The sequence below is a fragment of the Amphibalanus amphitrite genome, unplaced genomic scaffold, assembly GCF_019059575.1.
Source record: "Amphibalanus amphitrite isolate SeventyFive unplaced genomic scaffold, NRLGWU_Aamphi_draft 000111F_arrow, whole genome shotgun sequence".
NCBI classification, from domain to species: Eukaryota; Metazoa; Arthropoda; class Thecostraca; order Balanomorpha; family Balanidae; genus Amphibalanus; species Amphibalanus amphitrite.
In genome coordinates, this window is record NW_024881606.1 from 65,769 (window position 1) to 85,625 (window position 19,857).

A 19,857-nucleotide genomic window follows, 5' to 3' on the forward strand; every position below is an offset into this window, starting at 1 on the left:
AAGAAAGACATTATAAACACTCCCAAACACTGAATTACAAGTGGTTTAGACACACTGAACATGAAAATGGTGTCCGTGACCCCTGTTTATGCCCTGAGGTCATCTTAGGTCACAAATGGTATCTAACAGTTTTTCGCAAATAACTTTTGATAGAGGCATGCTAGAGCGATGAAAACGCCTTAGATGTGTTCAGCTCGACGATACGGATCGACTGATATGCAACATGACCCTTTCCGGTCAGGTCATGACCTTGACCTGAGGTCAAATTTTCAAGTTGACCTTTCAAGGTCAAGTTATAGTTCATTCGATGCGTCTTGACGAGAGGAACACGATGCCGGTAAAAGTAAGCTCGTACAAGGCTTGGGTCAAAAGTTATTGCAGAAAAACTGTTTCCGAAAAAATCGGCTATTTTTGCAGTTTTTGCCCCCTGCAGGCAAAACCGTTGACGGTAGGTCAAATCTGAGAGAATTACTCAGAAAGGGCGTTAATAGGGCTATCGAATGCGCTTTTCCGCGGCGCTGTAGCTCTATTGGTTCCCGAGTTATGCGTTGGCTTCTTGGAAATTTTCGACATTCGACCTGGAAATCGACGAAATTTTGCCTTCAATGACCTCTGGTGACCTGACCTTTGACCTGACCAAAAAATTGACCGAAGTGATTTCCTCATTATTTTTGACGCTCTTTCGAACGCCGCCTTCCGCGTATCGCTACGTGGCCCAGGAGCCGAGTTAGAAGGGGGGGGGGTGTTCAAACACCCCCCCCCCCCAGCAGGGCGTGGAAATCCAGGACCCCCAGCAGGGCGCGGGTTAATATGACCGAACGCGTTTACCACTAACCACCGATATCTTAAGAGCCAATGATCCCTACCAAGTCCCGCGAGGTGACATTTGATAGGACTCTCCAAGACCTTTCCAAGGCGTACTTAATTTAAGGATCAAGGTCAGGCTTTATGTTAAGCATGCCGCTTCTGTATGGTGTAGCCCACGGCCAGCAATATCGGCGGCCTCTGCTCGAAATTCAGCCGAAGAGAGCGTTTTGAACTAGTGTACATAGATACTCGATCAGCAGAAGTGCGATAATAAGTACGGGTCCGGGGTCAAAGTTAGAGTCTTCAAAGAAGCAATGGCGCCCATAGTGCTGAAGGTGTCACAACAGTGGAAGAAAATCCTCAGAAAATAAGACATTTGTGATGAATATTGGAAATATTGAAAGACAATATTGTAAAAAATGTTTTAGGACTCTGTTGATTGTATTTCAACTCGATTGGTACCACTTCATTCGCCATGACGTCTTTTAGGTATTTTCATGGCCATCACTATTCACTACATCCCCCAATTACGGAACGGCTGTGCGTGCGGCCCGGGTGTTCCGTTATTACGGAAGGCGCCCAGCTGGTGACCGCGCTGACAACGCTACGAGCAGATCCATTCGCACCCCACCCGCAGTCGGTGCCGCCCAGTCAGCGCCCACCAAACGCCCATACCACTTGGCCCGGAGAGCCTCTACCCTTTTCATTCCTCCCTCTCACAAAAAACATCACCCGACCTCGCCCCCTCCCTATTCCTCGCCTGAAGGGGCGAGCGCGTCACTTACCACCAGACGTGCCAGGTCCTCCACGTGCGCCTCGGTCCAGCCGTCTCGGAAGCCGCCGTGTCGCAGGATCTCCGTCCAGCGGCCCCAGCCGAACACCAACAGCTGTTTCTCCACCTTGAAGCACTCGTGACGCGTCCAGTTGCCGTAGCAGACGGCGCCCTCGCCCGTGATGAAGTCCAGGTCGTCGTCCGGTCGGTAGCGCGGCGCGCGACCGCGACGGGACCGGCCCGGCACTGTCGGCGGGGAAGTGACGTCAGCGGACTGTGGGATGGGTTTGGACAGGAGAAGCAGGGCAATGGACATACTTCAGAATACTGCAATACTAAGGCCAGATGACTGATCAATCATGCCTTGCCGCCAATTTTCTCTGCTTTTCACCTCAACGGCATCTCTTCGTGCAAAACGTTGTCATACTCACACGTAACCCCTCCCTTCCTTCCAGTCCCACTATCATATCCTCGGTCCTTTCCTTGTCTGGTCCTCCTTCTGAGCTCAGTTCTGTTCGGTCAACGCTGTTCGCTCATCTTTCCCTATTAATCGCCAGCTATTCCAGAGCTCTCCCTGCTAAAAAACGCCGTCCTCCTCCCGTTCCCTCCACCGTCCTCCCGTTCCCTTACCGTCCTCCTACCTGTCCCCCTCCCCACCGTCCTCCCGTTCGCTCACCGTCCTCCTTCTCCTTGTTCTCGTCCGAGTCGGAGCTGCTCCCGATGTCGGACACGTTCTGCAGCAGCGCCTCCTCCTGACCGTAGCGTTTGATGCGGCTCCGGCGGCGCGGCTCAGCCACAATCAGCTCGTTCTGGGGACAACACAGAGGTGGGATGGCGTTAGTGAGGGTGGGCGGAACTGGGGAAAGGTGGAACAAGAAAAACACGTAGGTTAATCCGGGTAATGGTATAATCAGACGATGCAATTGCATGGAGTGTTGAGAGTGGCATCAGGTTAAAATTTGTCAATTTTTTGTTTGTTTTCTGTTATTATGAAGGGCGTCCAATGCTGGAGGTCAATACTGGGCCCTGTTCATGAGCCCCGGCGGTCGCTGCGGCCGCTGCGATCAGCCGGGTTGCTACGTCACGAAAAGGGGCGGGGCTCATGCAGTATGACGAATGTATGACGTCACCTTGCTGCGGCCGCAATCCAGCGACCACCGAGCCGCAAGAAAACTAATTGCACTGAACTTGGCGCACTGAAGTCATATAGGCGCAGGCCGTGTTGTCATGGAGACGATTTTGTAAACAAATTATCTAGCGGTGTGCGTCAGTTAACAATTGTCGGAAACTATTTCGGCAGCAGACGCTGTTCATGGAACGCTGCTGCGGCCGAGTGAGTGATGACTTTTCAAAAATGGGCGGGGCTTAGAACCTGCGGCCGGCCGCAACGGACGCAGACTTCATGAACAGGGCCCTGAATTCAGCCCAGAGGTTTTATAAGGAGACTATTTAAAGGCTGGACTAAAGGCGTCTCAGCACGTCTTCCAACATTGTTAGAACTGTGTCTTATCTAAGCGCACTTATAGCGTGCCAGTGTATATTTCTCCCCATTAGTCATAAAAGAAGACTAACCCTTCCACGTCAGCGACCTGTACCACGGAATTTGAAGGCCGTGCATGTACAGCAGCAGTTTCATAATTCGTGAGCCGAGGCCATTACATAACACCAACGACACTGGGCTCATTCGACCACATGTCACCCCACTTGAACGAAAGACGGCGAAGGTGGGTCATTAACCCGCGCCGTGCTGGGGGGGGGCGTTTTTACGCCCCCCCCCCCCCCCCTCAGGTTTTTCGCGAATATCTCAAAAACGGCGGCGCGCAGCGCCGCCGTTTTTGGTACACGTGTTCCTACATCATTTCCGCACATGTTGTGAAAATTTCAGACCTAGGCCGTTCAAGGTCAGGTCACCAGGTCACGTCAAGTGACCTTACCTCAGAAAAAGTTCAAAGGCTCGCTATAGCTACACCGACTGAACGATCACTTTGAAACTTTCAGCGATTGATATGAGTAACAGTATGTATAAAATGTATATCTCGGATTTTTGATATCTGTGACCTAAGGTCAGGTCAATTTTGCGACCTCTCCATTATAAGTCAATGGGAGAAAATTGAAATGCGCCTCTTTTGGACGAATATCGTTCAAAACGCTCTCAAACATCGGTTCATAGGTAAACATGACACACTGAATAGGAAAAATGCACCTGTGACCCCTCTGTGTGCCCCTGAGGTCATCTCAGGTCATGAACGGTCGCCAGCAGTTTTTTGGCTATAACTTTTGATAGAGACGTGCTAGAGCGGTGAAAACACGTCAGATGTGTTCAGCTCGACGATACGGATCGACTGATATGCAACATGACCCTTTTCGGTCAGGTCATGACCTTGACCTGAGGTCAAATTTTCAAAATGACCTTTCAAGGTCAACAAATAGTTCATTCGACGCGTCTCGACGAGAGGAACACGATGCTGGCAAAAGTAATGTCATGGCGCTTATGAGTCAAAAGTTATTGACGAAAAAACGTTTTTCGTAAAAACGGCTATTTTTGGAGTTTTTGCCCTCTAGAGGCTAAACCGTTGACCTGAGGTCAAATTTGAGAACATTACTCAGAAAGGTCTGTAAAAGGGCTATCGAATGCGCTTTTCCGCGGCGCTGTAGCTCTATCGGTTCCCGAGATAGCCGTTGGCAGTTTCCAAAATGTTGAAATAGTCAACATTTTACCTTTGGTGACCTCTGGTGACCTGACCTTTGACCTGACCCAAAAAATGACCGAAGTGTTTTCGTCCTTATTTTTGACGCTCTTTCGATTGCCGCTTACCGCGTGTCGCTACGTGGCCCAGGAGCCGAGTTAGACGGGGGGGGCGTGAAAACGCCCCCCCCCCAGCACTCGGCGGAAAGTTCAGGCCACCAGCACGGCGCGGGTTAATACCAGAACTTTCGAGACCCATGTCCCCGACAACGGTCATCAATAGAGCCCGCGGCAAATGTCGAGTGATTAAAGAATGTAATACAGTAAATACGAGTACAATAATAGGAACGAGAAACAAAGCGAACGTTTTATACCTCACCGCTGATCGTTCCTAGCCATCGATAATTATGCAACATTTAATTATCATAGCCCACATGGTCTCGCGAGCTTTTCCCGATACAATATCGTCTCGCCTTTTCCAAGTTCGACCGGTAAAATCAGCTTTCATCCAAACAGTTGTATCGAAAACTTCAACCGGATCATCCACCCACTTCAAAACTTGAGTTATCAACAATCATCTCCCACGCCTTCCGATTTCTGAGCTAGGCTACCTAACCACTTCGAGGTCGTCCCCCCACCCCTCTCCCCGGCTGTCCCTCGCTCACCTGCGCGGGCGTGTCGTCCTGGCCAACCTCAGCCCGTTTGGCCCACTTGTTCCAAAAGTCCGGGTCGTCAATGTCAATATCGGAGCGGTTTCCGGCCGTCGAGAAGGAGGCCTTGCTAAAGCTGGAGCCCTTCTCCTCCTCGAAGGTGATGACCTGTGTGCGCTTCTCGAGGATCTGGTCGATGTCCTCCTCGCAGAACTGTTGACCCGCCGTATCGTCATCCATCAGGGCGCCGTACGCACCTGTGGGCAGGGTCAGACAGTGTCAGTCATGGAGGTGGAGATTTATCGAAAAGAAAAACAATCATTCCCCTTCCAAACCGCTGATCAAACCACACCATAAAATTCAGTCAGTCCAAGAAAGGGCTGATCTAGCATCACCATTCACCCCAACCCGTTCTCTACGTCACTCACCCTTCTTTAGAAGGATCTCAACCTCCTTCTTGCTGAGCTGTTTGTTGGGATCCACGCCGCTCTTGTTCTGGCCCGTGTTCATGCTCTGCAGAACGGCCTTGTCGAGACCCAGCTTGAGACTGGCCCGGTCAAACATCTCCCGTTCGTAGGTGTTGCGTGTGATGAGTCGGTACACCTTGACCATCTTCTGCTGGCCGATACGGTGGCAGCGCGCCTGCGCCTGCAGATCGTTCTGTGGGTTCCAGTCGCTGTCGAAAGAAGGGTACGGGTCAAAGAATGCATCAAAGAACGGCACTGGCGTGCATGCCCGGTAATGGCAGGACGTTAACGCAAAATATGCATTTATAAATTATTTACCCTAATTTCTTTCTTATATAACGGTTCATTCTTATATAACATACGGCATGCGTAATGCATAATTGATAAGCGCTACCGCAAAAGCCCTTACCTATCGCCACTCTAGTGCATAGACTATAGGAGTTTTAAAATTGCTAGGTGTATCGAGCACATTAATTATAATTCAAGGATATTCAGTCCTTGGCACAATAACGGCTACTTTCAGTCTCGCCACCCTCAGGCCCCAACCGCACCTCCCTGACCCACTACTGTCGCTCGTCGCACCTGTCATAGATGATGACGGTGTCGGCGGCGGTCAGGTTGATGCCCAGTCCGCCAGCCTTGGTGCAGAGCAGGAACACGAATCGGTCAGAGTCGGGCCGGCAGTAGCGGTCGATGGCCGCCTGACGCAGGTCACCCCGGATCCGGCCGTCGATCCGCTCGAACGGGTACCTGGCGGAGCGGATCGGCACCGTCAGCTCAGCGTGGTCACGGGTTAAGACGTATTGACACAGTCAGTCACGATTCACGGTTATAACGTACCGACGCCGTCAGCTCAGTTATGAGTTTCGAGTTATGATGTACGAGTTACGACGTTAGCAACATTGGACCTTAGATCCTAGCTGTTTGTAGCAGAAAAGTCATGCAACATAAACCAAGTATTTTTCACAACATTGCCTGTGACTACGTCTACGTGTCTCACTTTTTGGCGATGAGGTAGTCCTCGAGGATGTCGAGCATGCGGACCATCTGCGAGAAGATGAGCACCCGGTGTCCCTGCGCCTTCAGCTTGGGCAGCAGCTTGTCGACGAGCACCAGCTTACCGGCGCTCTGCACCATCGCCTGGGGGCGCAGACGACCGGGCGGGCGGTCAGAACAAAAGGTACAGTCTTGCAAAAATCTGAACGAGACTTGTTATACCTGCATAGTTCTACACACGTGGGCAATGAGCATGGCAGATAGCACACACAAGCTTCAACGTGAGCAGAAATCGGCCGAGTAGGTTATCAGGACAAGATCCAGCAATAATTATCAGAATTGATGCATATGATAAGAAACAGCAAAAGCGCAGGGCCAAACACAAGTCCCGCGCCATGCCATATAAACCGTGTACCGGCGGGGTCCGAGGCGCGGCCTCAACGACCGGCCCACTGACAGACCACTACCGGTCCCAGACAGGTCAGTGTGGCCCGCGCTTTACCGACAGCGCCACCATGGTACGGCGTGCCGGGGCTGAGCGGCGGGCGCGGGGCACTCCCCTCCCCTCCCGACGGTTCATCACGGTCACATGAGCTCATGAGCTTGCAGTGGGCACTTGGTTACATGAAATATACATGCCGCAGTGAGCCGTCACTTGAGAAACCACCATCTGCCGGAAATTGGATAAGCAAATTTCTGTTCTGCCATTCCATAAGTTGTGGAGCATGACCATAGCGATACATCTTCTACCAAACTTGATCTAACCAATTCTGAAACTAAAATCGCCCGGCATGACGTTAATGTTTGAAGAAAATCGCCAGCGTTCACAACTCAGTGGTGATTCAACTCAGAAAGGCAATAATTTTCCCACCCCACACCAAGTTTGCGTCTGCGGCCGTTGCGAAACCGGCCGCACCTTTCAGGATCCGGCAAAGTTCCAGTCTTTCCGCTGGGTATCCCTTAGATATTATGCACCACAGCTCACTGATTCCGTTAACGCAGACCGTCCCAGAGTTGTCAGAGGTTTCTCAGCGGCCCATGCCTCCCACCCGTCACGGAGTCTTTCAGGGATTCACTGTGGAGCCCGATCCTATTCTTGACATCCGTTATCCTGTTCAGATGTCTGTCCTTGGCGTAAAGCCAAGTCAAACTCGATTCTTCCCTCGGTGTGCTCGGCTAGACCAATGCCGGATTCCGGATTGGCAACAAAATCATCGTACCACGCGGCACTACGCAAAATATCCATCATAGACTCGCCAAAGTCAGAGTTTCAACCGGCGGCCGGCGTATAACCTTACTTGGAAGTAGGAGTTCTCCACGCCGCTCTGGTCTTTGGTCTCCATCCGTTGTTCGTGCTGGATCTGCTCCTCCGCGCCTGTAGACCGAGGGAAAGGGAGTTTAGTTAGATAGATAGGACGGTGGCAGCAATCAGCAAAAGGAAATGAGTATAGTTGAGACGGGCACCCAAGGTGGTGTCAGAGCGGAGCTCAGCTAGATGTAATGTCGTGCTGTGGGCGGCAGCAGCACTCAGCAAACTATCTGTCCCTGATGCCTGCGTTAGACATTAGGCATTAACAATCTATTTAACTATCGCAAGGAACACATGAGGCAAACAAATAAACGTTTCAGTTGAAAAAGGTAGAACCATAATAGCTGCAGTGAGCATCTGCCGTGTAGCATAGCTGCAATGACGAAATCCATAAACCATGAAAACAACATGAACAGTACACATCAAAATGCATACCTTAATGTCTTGTGCTAATCTCAGTTACAAAAGCTGGTTGGAGTTACATAACTCACAGCCCGTCCCAATCGCTGTCATGTATCACCGAGTGTGACACTCTCCCAGTCCGTCCCACTCACCATTGATGAGGTACGGATGAATGCAGCACTTGCGCAGCTCCATCATGGTGTTCATCAGGTTGGGCAGGTTCGACCAGGACGAGCCCTTGGCCAGGAACGAGAAGTTCTTCTCCAGGATACCTCGATAGTACTTTTTCTGGATGTTGGTCAGCTCCACCTCGATGATGGTCTCTTCCTTGGGCGCCAGGCTCTTCTCCACGTCCTCCTTGAGTCGTCGCAGCATCATGGGCTTCAGCAGCACCTGCAGCTTCTTGACCTGCTCGTCGGTGCGCAGCTCACCAAACTCGCTGTTGAACTGCTCCTCGGAGGCGAACTGCTGCGGCTCCAGGAAGTTGAGCAGCGAGTACAGCTCACGGATGTTGTTCTGCAGGGGCGTGCCTATGGGAGAACACCAGTAAGTGTTAGCTCGCTACCAGCTGCTGTTACCTTATTACAATTTACAGTGACAATTTGAACGAAGTCTTCCCGGGAAAGTAAAAGCCCACAGCAGCCGGTCACTGTATATAATTGTCACAAAACAGCTGGAATTATTACCAATATGGCTGATATTTGTTCCAAATAACCGGTAGGCCAAGATAATATGGCATCGCGTCTAGACAATAAAGAGCGACCGATCACAAAGAACATTATTTTCTTCTCTGATCCCTAGTCAGCTCATCGATTCTGTTACACCCATACCTTGGCTGGGCTGGGCAGCATCCACAAATCATTCGCACAAGGTTATAGTCGGTGACTTTAACCACCCAGAAATATTCTGGACCCCGGACCCAGAAGTTCCAGAAGGTGTCAGCCAGAACAGCCCAGCTCATAAGTTTATCGAATGTATACACGATACCTACTTTCTACAGCATATAACAGAGCCAACAAGATACAGAGATGGACAGCGCTCTACTCTCGATGACCTACTCTTTACAAATGAGCGAGACTTGGTGGAACAACTGACAATTGGAGACCCGGTTGGAGCAAGCGATCATGCCAGTGTCTCATTCGCTATATCGTTTGTCCCTTACGTTCCAGTAAGAAAGAGTGCGGTACTGAATTACCACAAAGCCAACTATGAAGAAATGAGGAAAGCACTGGACGTTGACTGGCAAGAACTATTTGAAGGCAAATCTGTGCATGAGATGGCAGATACGCTTGAACATACGATCACGGATTTAATGGATAGGTACGTGCCCAAGCTGGACACCAACAAGAAAGCGAAAAGAGGAAATCCCCTGTGGATGAATCGGAGTGCTCTTAGAATGGTGAAGAAAAAACATCACGCTTGGGTTCGTTTTCTGAACACCAAGGACAGTAATGATTACGAAAGTTATGTCAAGGCAAGAAATGAAGCTACCCACGCGACCAGGAAAGCAAGGCGGGAATTCGAGTCGAAGCTGGCTAAAGAAGTCAAAGGAAATCACAAAGTGTTTTGGAACTACGTCAACCGTCGCAGGAAATCAAAATGTGGTATCTCGGACTTGCGTAGTGCTAATGGTGAACTGGCAACTAACGACAAGCACAAGGCTGATATATTGAATCATCAGTACGCAAGCGTTTTCACAAAGGAAGACAAGTCATCGATCCCAACGCTAGCTCCAAAGCCTTTGGAGGCACAGATGCAAGTTGCGATAACTGTTCAGCGAGTCCATGCCAAGCTGAAAACACTGAAGATTGATAAATCGCCAGGCCCCGACAACATGCACCCTCGTGTTTTGCACGAACTTGCTGACCAGCTTGCGACACCCATCACATCTCTGTTCTGTAAAAGTATTGAAACTGGAGAAGTTCCACGGCAGTGGAAGGTGGCCACCGTCACGCCAATCTTTAAAAAATACGACAAGAGTGATCCCGCGAACTACCGACCAGTGTCACTGACATCAATATTATGCAAGATTCTAGAGAGGATCATATGCGAGGACATCATCGCTCATCTGAAGACAAACAATCTTATCGCTCGCCAACAACATGGTTTCATCACAGGGAAATCTACGGTCACAAACCTACTGGAAGCTCTTGATATTTGGACGGAAGCGCGAAGCCACAGCTTACCAGTGGATGTTGTGTTTCTGGACTATGCCAAAGCGTTCGACACTGTGCCCCATGAACGGCTTCTAGCCCAGGTCCAGGCTCTAGGGGTGAATGCAAAGACTCATCAGTGGATAAGGAGTTTTCTAACAGGCAGGCGGCAAAGAGTGAACGTCAATGGATCACTCTCAGACTGGGAGTATGTAACAAGTGGAGTGCCGCAAGGCTCAGTGCTCGGGCCTCTCTTGTTTTCCATGTTTGTCTGTGATGTTCCCGACCCCTTAAATTGTCATATCTCTATGTTTGCGGACGATACCAAGGTCTACCAAGTCATCAACGAGCGCGATGGTGAACTTCACAATCTGCAAGAGGACATCAACTCTTTGCAAGATTGGGCAAAAACAATGCAGATGATCTTTCATCCACTCAAGTGCAAGGTCATGCATCTAGGACCAACAAATCCTGGAAGCGAGTATACCATGACAACTATGGGTGGAGGCAAACATACCCTTGAAGCAGTCTGTGAGGAAACGGACCTGGGAGTCACTATAGACATGAAGCTATCCTGCTCAAAACATGTCACTAACCAGATTAACAAGGCCAATAGAATTCTTGGTGCAATCAAGCATACCTTTGCAAACATTGACAGCGACATTTTCAAAGCCTTGTACAAAAGCATTGTCAGGCCCCACCTCGAGTATGCAACTGTTATATGGAGTCCCAATTAGTTCAAAAAGGACAAAGATGCACTCGAACAGGTGCAGCGGCGGGCAACAAGGCTGGTGAACGGACTGTCTCACCTTTCATATTCAGATCGCCTCAGGAGCCTTAATTTACCTACTCTGAAATTCCGACGGAAACGGTCGGACATCATCGAGACCTTCAAAATTTTGAAAGGCTTCGACAAGGTGGACTTCCAAAGAGAGTGCCCGTGTTGTCACAACAGCATGTTCAAGAACTCTCTCAGCCGTGTCACCCGAGGACACGATCAAAAACTTCAAGTTCAGCATCAACTGGGACCCAGAAAAGCCTTCTTTGCGGCACGAGTAACTCAGACATGGAACAAGCTGTCAACCCACACCATCGTTGCTCCAAATGTCGATGTGTTCAAGTACAGACTGGGGAAGGAATGGAAGGACCAGCCTGAAAAGTTCAACTACAAGTTCTCATACTAATGATCATCGTGGCCATCAATGTATGGCCTCACCTAGCATGGCAGTCTACTCGTCTTCGTCAGAAGAAGAGGAGGCATCTCTTGAGTAAAGGGTCTGATTACTCGAAAGGGTACCTAATGACCTTTACTTAAGGTAAATACTTAAGGTAAATACCCCACTTGGTCTCCCTTTCCTTCCCGCGACCCTCTCTCCACGCTCCATCCAACCACCCACCGGAGAGCAGGACGCGGTGCTCGATCTCCAGCAGGCGCAGACCCTCCAGCAGCTTGCAGTTGGCGTTCTTCAGACGGTGCGCCTCGTCGATGACACAGACTCGCCACGGCACCTCACTGAGCTCCAGACAGTCCTGGATGACCACCTCGTAGGTGGTGATGCACACGTTGAATTTGTAAATGTCCGGGATGCGCTTGCCGTCGGCGTCCTTGAAGTAGAGCTCGTACTCGGCGATCATGTTCCGGCTGGCCGACCTGCAACGTCAGTAAGACAGATAGTCTATCAGCTCCACTTACTCTTGGCCTTTCCTTACGCATATACCCATAAAATCTCAAAGTATCGCGTGACAGATCAAAGAAGTAAGGCACGGTACAATTTAAGAAATTACAGAAGCATCACACTAAGACCAGTTAACTGTTTGTTTGTTTATTGGGCCTTTAGGGCGCGCCGAATACCAAGGTCATTTTGCGCCCATAACGTCATCCTAGCAAAACGAGTGCGTCATAAGACATAACTAACTAAATGCAAGGACTGGAAGGCTAAAGGCTATATAAAGGGGAAGCATAAGCTAAAAACAGAGCAACCGCATTCCTCGGTTTACGCCATAATTCCCTATTTTACTAATCAAACCCTCAGAACTAGCCCGCCCTCAATTCAGTCGAGCACTCACGTTCCGTGGTAGACGATGACGTTGAGGTCGGTCCACGCCTCGAACTCCCGCTGCCAGTTGGGGATGGTGGAGAGCGGCGCGATCACCAGGAACGGACCGCGTATGCCGTACTCGTACACAGCGTGCACAAACGTCAGCGCCTGGATCGTCTTGCCCAGACCCATCTCGTCGGCCAGGATACAGTTGTGGCTGCCGGGCAGACGGGGAGAGGTCAGTCTGGCCGTGGTCAACAGACACAGTCGACAGAATATCACTCTGGTTGGAACTCGCGTTGATGGTGCTCAAGATCGACAGTCTTATTACGTGACACTGTATTGCATGACTCTATAACGACCAAGAAAAAAAATCGTCGAAGCCAAGAAACACTTGCACCAAACAGCACCAAAAACATCCTTACTGTCACCTGCACGTCAAAGCATCCTCTGCACTACAAACCGCCTTTTCGTGGAGTCAATCTTAGGTAGATTTAGCTGTAAGCTTGCAACCCAATCTGTCAGCCTCCCACTCGCCTCCAGCCTGTTTCACAAGTGATACGTCCTCAGACATGATGCCACTACTCACCCGTTGTAGTAGGAGAACGTCAGCCAGTTGAGACCCTCCAACTGGTAGTCGCGCAGCGCGTTGTCGTTCTTGTAGCGCGGAGACTTGTCCAGCTTTGTCCACTCGGACGCCTTCGGACGCTTCTTTCTCTGTCGACGAAAGTCACGAATGAATACAACGATCACCCGGTACTCGTCATATTAAATATTATTGAACATGCAATTAAAAACATTAGCAATTCTTATCAGATAAGTCTTTCTAACAACACAACAGTCTGGCGTTTCATTTCCCGGATCATCTCCCCTCTCTGCAACCTCCCTGAACAGCAATGCCATCCCTGGCAATAACTCCCTCCCGCCCAATAACTGACCCTCTTGGCCTCTAACTAAACCCATCCCCGTAAACATTCTTCCCCTAAGATTAGTGTCCGCCCCGTCCACACACCGTGCGCTGCTCCTTGGGCGGCGGCTCGCGATACTTGAGGAAGCTGGCGATCTTTGGCTTGTCGACGTCCTCCTCCAGCTCCCAGGTGCAGTCCTCGTAGGAGAGCGAGCGCCACTTGACCAGGAAGTGCCGGCTCTTGTCGCCCGTGTTGGGGTCCGTGTACTCGGACATGTCCAGCACACGGTCCACCTCCACAAAGTCCGGGTTGTACAGCTCCTCGTCCAGCTGTCAACACAGAGTTGGAAAGGTTAACATTGAATAGCGTCAGAGCTGCAGGATAACATCAAAGGGTGACACAGGTCAATGGAAAACAAAAGAAAATATAAATCAAAGAAGCAAAATTATACAGAATATAGCAAAATGAGGAACTCATCATTAAGACCTAAACTTTCTGAGGATCCTGCATATTTAAGTGCCAGACATGTAAGTCACTCATTGAGATAAGTAGCTAAACAGCATTCAGGCCTTACAAATAATTATTTGAACCCACAGGCCCATCGATATGATAGACCCAGCCAGTACGCTGTCGATACTCACGAAATCGAGTACGTTCTGCGACTGCTGCTTTTTCTGCTGGTAGCGTTTGATCTTAGAGGCGATGCGTCTATCTCCGCGCAGCAGTTCGTCCTCCGTGCGCCACTCGCAGTGCAGGTACGAGAAGTTCTTGTACTTGACATAGAACTCGTCCATCTCAACATACTCGACCTTCTTGGGCGGCGCGTCGGCCGGCTTGGCCTCAGCCACCGCCACCGTGCCGTCCGCCGGCTTGCCGCTGTCAGTCGGCTTGGCGTCCCCTTCCAACGGCTTCCCGTCTCCGTCTGCAGGCTTGGCGTCTTCGTCCGCCGGTTTCTCGGCCGTCTCGACTGACTCCTTGTCACCGGACGCCGTCGCGTCTGACGCCTTCTCGGCTCCATCGTCCGAGCCGTTAGCGACGGTTTCAGCCGGTTTCGGCTGCTCCGAGCCGTCCGAGGTATCCATCGGGGTCTGCTCGTCACCCTCCGGTTTCGGTTTGTCTTCAGTCGGGGCCTCTCCGTCGGCAGCGGGCGCCGTCTTGGTCTCAGTCTCGGCACCGGCGGCCTCGGAGCCCTCCTGTTTGGTGGCCGGTGGCGGCGGTGCAGGCGGCTCGTCAGGAATCACCTCACGCTTGCCCTTTCGCTCGCCCAGGATGTACTGCACGATCATGGAGTCCTCGTCGTTCGTATTCTGGGAAAAGAAGGCGGGTGGCGTCAAATGTCACGTTGTAAGAACATCAAGGTTTCACACCGGTGCATGCAGGACGTGATATGGAACTAAAATACGGTCATGCATAGAAATTAATGGGGAAAACTGCTTTTACATGATTTTTGGTCAATGGCCATTGACCACGTTTTCTGCTGTTAAAGAGTGAGCATATACTCAGGCTAAGCACATCTGAAAACAGTGAGACCAGAACATCATCCGGATCTTTATAACCCGCTTACATCCCCCAATCCCAACACAAGGAAAACTGCAAGCCAAACTAGCAGTCTCCCGCAGTCGTCAGTCAAACAGACCCTTGGCATAAGAAAGCAGCAGCGGCCTACAGACTGCGCAGACATTGTCAAACACCATTGCCACCCCTGTTGTCCCGCCTTGCCCGACTCACGATGAAGGCGCAGTTGGGCGCGATGGCCGCCGCGGCCGCCTCCGTCTCCTTTTTGTTGGTCTCCTCGTCCGAGATCTGCGCCAGCTCACGCAGATCCAGGTCGTCCACGTACTTTTTGCGACCGCCCGCGTTACGGCCAGAGCGGCGCTTCTGCAAAGGACATGCAATTGGAACGGTCAGAGGCGAGCAGCTGAAGTCAGCAGCCGGCAGCCGGGAGCAGCTGCTGTGAGCTGTTGTATCGGCGTGTCGCTCAAGTGTATTTTAACACCTCGTCAGTCTCGTTGCCGAGTGAATGGCAAAGCTACCGAGTTACGAAAGGCCCTCGCATCAACCCAGACCACCCGATTGACTGCTCGACAAGACAAGTCTGTGTAGTGTCCAGTGACCATCTCCCCAGACCCCAAACGAACTCACAGCCGGCCGTACCTTCATCCTGCCCATCCCTCGCCCTTCACCAGCCGCTGGTTTCAGACACCCCGTACCATGACTACGGCCCCCACTCACGTTGCTCTGCGAGTCGTCAGGCGGCGGTGACGGCGGCGGCGTCTTCTCCAAGTCCGACGCCTCGCTGTCGCTTCCGCGCCGACGCTTCTTCTTCTTGAAGTTGAGTGCCAGTCTGCGGAAGGTAAATGGCAAGGTTAGAATGTGTCAAGACAAATTGATGCATCAAACACTGCAGAACATGCTTGCAATCCACAGGAGACGGCAAGGCAGGAGCTACGGTGTCATGTAAGAATAGCTGTTGATCGTGCCAACTGAAATTCCATACACATCTCGCTTCACACGTTTTGTTCCTTTCTCTTCTACCATTCTATCGCACATCCTCCCCCTCTCCGGCTTCCCCACTCACTTGGCGCGGGGCTTCTTCCTGGACGGTGTGGCCGACTTGACGCGCGGCCGGGGCGGTTTGGGCGCCGCCGCCGGCGTCTCCTCGGCTCCGTCATCGCTCGTCTTCTGGACCGTGTCGGAGTCGGCGGTCGGCGCCGGCTGCTCTGAGCTCGCCTCCGCGGCCGCCACTGCTGCTGCCACATCGGGCTCCTCCTTGGCCTTCTTGCGACTGCGCGGAGTCCGTCTGCCGGCCGGTCAGGAGGTTAGCGTGGTCCGGGGAGGAGGAGCGAGGGCTTATCGCTACCAGTTGCAGACATTTACCACTAGAAACACAATTTATACATGTGCCTATTGCAAGTTTAGAAGTTGATTGACTGAATTCAGTAGTCATAACTATCCCCTTCCTTAAAAAATGAACAACATAAAAACAGCCGGCCAAACATACACGAATTCTAAGTAAGAAATGTTATTCAGCAATTCCACGACCACACGCAACAATCAGCCCCTGTGCCCAATCAGCACAGTATCCCCAGTCCAGCAGCAGTCAATCTCCCACAGTTTTCCACTCACCTCCGTTTGGGCTTGGCCGGACTGACGGTGGCGTCGGCCGCCGGTTTCTCGGCGCCCTCCTCGGCTCCTTCGGCGGCCGGCGGCGCGTCGCCATCAGCAGGCGGCGGCACCTCCGAGTCCACAGCTGTCTCAGTCTTCACCTCCTCCTCCTCGGCAGCTGCGCCCTTCTTCTTGCGGCTGCGCGCGCGCGGTGTCTTGGGCTCGCGTTTGGCGCGAGGCTCGCGCGGCGTTTTGGGCGTGGCGCGTTTGCGCGATCGTTTGCCGGTGGGCGTCTGCTCAGCTTCCTCAGCGGGCGCGGCCGGGTCGCCGGTGGCGCTCTCCGGAGCCATCGGGCCCTGGGTCACGGACAGGGTTAGGGCGGGTCACAGGGCGGCCGTGACACAACAGGGTAGGGTAGGGACAGTTGCGGTCAACTGTTGCTTAGACAGGAACGCGGAAAGGAACGGTGCCTGGCCTGGATTTGATGATCAGTGGTTGAGGACGCATGACGGCATTGAAAGGCTACCTGAACAGATGGATAAAAGAAGCTGGCATTCGACCATCAAATGACAAGGGGTGATAAGGCTGGGATGTCGAAAGGATAGTGATAAGGACTGAAACTAAAACTGAGAGAAATAGTATGAGATTTGCGATGCAGTTTGTATGGTTCTGCTAATGGCAAAATTCAATTTTATCAAAATTGCCGCAAAAGACGTCATTGTAATTCGATGCTTGCCATGCCATTTGATGCTCTGATACTTGCCGAGGAAATATACCTTCCACGTCAAAACTTTTCCATGTCAAAGCACGGAGCATTGCTTAAGCGTCATGCCAACCAAGACAAAATAGAAGAGCTTCTAGCCGTGCATAGCTTCATTTAAAACCTGGCAGGCTTATTACTTAACCCGGTTCATTCCAGTAACTACGGTGCAGCGATTCTCGTTCATAATATGCAGGGCCAAACAAGATTGGGCAATTATCAGCAGTAAAAGATAGCGTTTATTGAGGCCCGATACGAGGATTTGGGCCTGACTTTCCCGCCACCCCTCCTAGCCGTTACGAGCCAGCCCAGCCTCCGGCATCCCGGTCGCCGTTCGGTGGTTCGTCCCTCTATCTGCCACAGCTGTCGGAGCGATGCCACCGTTCCCCTATCCGCCGAGGGCGCGGTAAACCGGTACCGAGCCGAGGGTGATCAGAAAACGGGGAGGAAGCTGCACGGGCCACCCGCTAACAACGCTGCACCGACCGACTCACGGTGAGTCGGCTCCTTTGCACCAACTAAGACCGGCCCAACCAAACCCATCCCACCAAAGCCCAACCCACCATCACAGCCAAACCCAACCTAAATTTAGCTAGCTCGGCCCAGTTCGGGCCAACCACAAGTCCTATCCTGGGCTATCCAAACCTGACCTATCTCAAGCCTCGTCGAGCCTTACCTAGCATGGCCTAGTCAAGCCTCGGGCCTAGGCAAGTCAGCTGACCAAGACCAGGGGCCGTATTCACGTCGACTTCGTAAGTCGATTTTCTTTCGTAAGTATAATTTGGTATTCACGTCGACACTTCTTAAGTTTTTATCGACGGAGTTCACGTGATTAAAAAAAAAATCCTAAGAAGTAGGTCATTCGTAAGGAAATTCTTACGAAAATAATCGACGTGAATACGGCCCTAGCCCCAGTCTCATCCAGACCATTCCCGTGCATTCCCCACTAACCAGTCAGATGATGCCCACGCTCAGGCGACGGATAGGACGTGTGTGGCACTCTGGGACGGTAACCGAGCAAAAGCCCAGGCGAGAACACGGTCCAGACGGTCGGATCAGGACAGGATACTGTGAATGACTGTAGGGATAAGCCAGGGTAGGTTAGCCGCGGGCTGAGAGGGACTCAGTTGAGAGCGATACGACGACGATAAGGAGACGACTGGTAATTGGTAAATCGTGGTATGTTGAAGGATTGGGTTGTTTACAAAGATAGGTACAGGATAAACAAGCCATCAACGATTATTGCAGCGATTACGGTGCAGAATGAGGTAACTACTGATGACATTTGAAAATGAACGTTCAATTTGAGTAACCAAATAAGTAAGGAGGCCAGGCTAAGCGCTAGAATGCCAGCACGAAACGAAATTTAAGCTTAACTTTCATCAGGCATATCGCACGAAATCAAACCACTTCATCGACTAAGCTCTATCATGCGCTCCAGCAAGAGCAGCAGATCGTTTAGCAATGGTCGAAAATCCAGCTACTGTGATAATTTGTCTGGAAAAGCGTGCTATTCTTAGAGAACTACAGAGCAGAGCAGTCATACCGCGCCATTAGGGATATCCATAGTATTCATAAATCATACGCCATAGAGCAACCAAATACATACACATATCATACACGACAAATGCGATCCAGAAACCTGTTCAACTCAAACGTGAGAAATTAGAAGGATGGCAAGAATCTTGAAGATCAAGTGAAAGAAAGAATCCTTGCACAGCTGATGAAGGTGTCACAAAAAGGCAAGCGAGACAAAGATTTCCCTCAGACGGCCACCGAAAGAAGGCACTAGATAGTCGACATTCGGATGGATGAAAAGCAAAGCAGGCAGGGCGCAGACAGCCGTGCAGGCAGGTAGACATATTCAGGCATATCATCGGACAGCACTAAATAAGAGGCCGTGCAGGCAGTCAGCGGCAGTCTGGGGAGGGGAGGGGGAGGGGGCGCCGGTGGCCGCTCCATCCGTCCGTCCGTCGTCGGCTGTACCTCCTCGGAGCCGCTCTCGTCGGCGTCGTCGGCGGCGCTGGAGGAGGCCGCCGCTGCGGCGGCGGCCGGCGGCAGCGGTGACGGCGCGGCGCGCTCCGGGCTGACGGGCGACGCTGGCGGCGGCTCCCGCTCCTGCCGCGGCCGGCACGAGCGTGACCAGCCGGTCGGCACGCGGCTCACACAGCAGACCACGGCACACGACAGACAGGGGCGCCGCGCGGCCCGACACCACACCAAACACCACACTGTGCGCGCGGGGACGGCGGTGACGACCACACACCGGCGGTAAAGGCCGCGCCCCGACCCGTACCAAGCGTGAAGCAGCCGCCAGCAGCGTGTTAGTGATATCATGCAGCCAGCCCGCCTCCCCGCCCGCTCGCCCTCCCAGTCTGTACCGAGACGCCTGCACACCGCCACCCGCCCGCCTTTTTTAGATGACCCTTTCGGTAAGAGGCGGGGATGAAGCACCTCCCGGCGCCCCGAATTACTGACCTGTTGCGGAGGCAGTGGGCCGGGCGGCGCTCCCGGCGCAGGATAGCCTGGAGGAGGGGCGCCCTGGTAGGTGGGTGGCCCCGGCGGCGGGCCCAGCTGCATCTGCAGAAACTGGGCGCGCTGCTGGAGCTCTTGAATCTGAGGACATAGGCCACACCACGGTTAGTCTCAGAAAACATCCAGCATGAGACATTCAATTTCACATTGCCTGAGCCTGATGCACACTGAACGCTGCTGATCCATGCAAAAACAGTGAACGTTTAATCACAGAATCATGTGCATCTATAAACTGGGGAGCGCGGCGGTACGGCGATCTGAAACGGAT

At 52.0% G+C, this 19,857-nt stretch overlaps 1 protein-coding gene across 2 annotated transcripts in view; it reads right to left on the reverse strand.

The window, feature by feature from the left end:
* Positions 1–19,857, reverse strand: part of LOC122380987 — a 70,111-nt gene that overhangs the window by 25,704 nt on the left and 24,550 nt on the right. Inside the window, exons 4-21 of one of the 2 annotated variants that reach the window (XM_043364637.1) lie at positions 19,533–19,670; positions 16,316–16,650; positions 15,768–15,989; positions 15,422–15,533; positions 14,918–15,067; positions 13,831–14,496; positions 13,294–13,518; positions 12,871–12,998; positions 12,310–12,498; positions 11,640–11,893; positions 8,242–8,619; positions 7,677–7,753; positions 6,383–6,522; positions 5,965–6,132; positions 5,344–5,591; positions 4,931–5,172; positions 2,256–2,388; positions 1,593–1,825 (exon numbers count right to left, since the gene is read on the reverse strand). In XM_043364637.1, the coding sequence (XP_043220572.1) occupies positions 1,593–1,825; positions 2,256–2,388; positions 4,931–5,172; positions 5,344–5,591; positions 5,965–6,132; positions 6,383–6,522; positions 7,677–7,753; positions 8,242–8,619; positions 11,640–11,893; positions 12,310–12,498; positions 12,871–12,998; positions 13,294–13,518; positions 13,831–14,496; positions 14,918–15,067; positions 15,422–15,533; positions 15,768–15,989; positions 16,316–16,650; positions 19,533–19,670 (4,038 nt within the window). Of the gene's footprint in view, positions 1–1,592; positions 1,826–2,255; positions 2,389–4,930; positions 5,173–5,343; positions 5,592–5,964; positions 6,133–6,382; positions 6,523–7,676; positions 7,754–8,241; positions 8,620–11,639; positions 11,894–12,309; positions 12,499–12,870; positions 12,999–13,293; positions 13,519–13,830; positions 14,497–14,917; positions 15,068–15,421; positions 15,534–15,767; positions 15,990–16,315; positions 16,651–18,005; positions 18,080–19,532; positions 19,671–19,857 lie in introns of those variants that run through there. The other variant, XM_043364638.1, reaches the window with a different exon arrangement.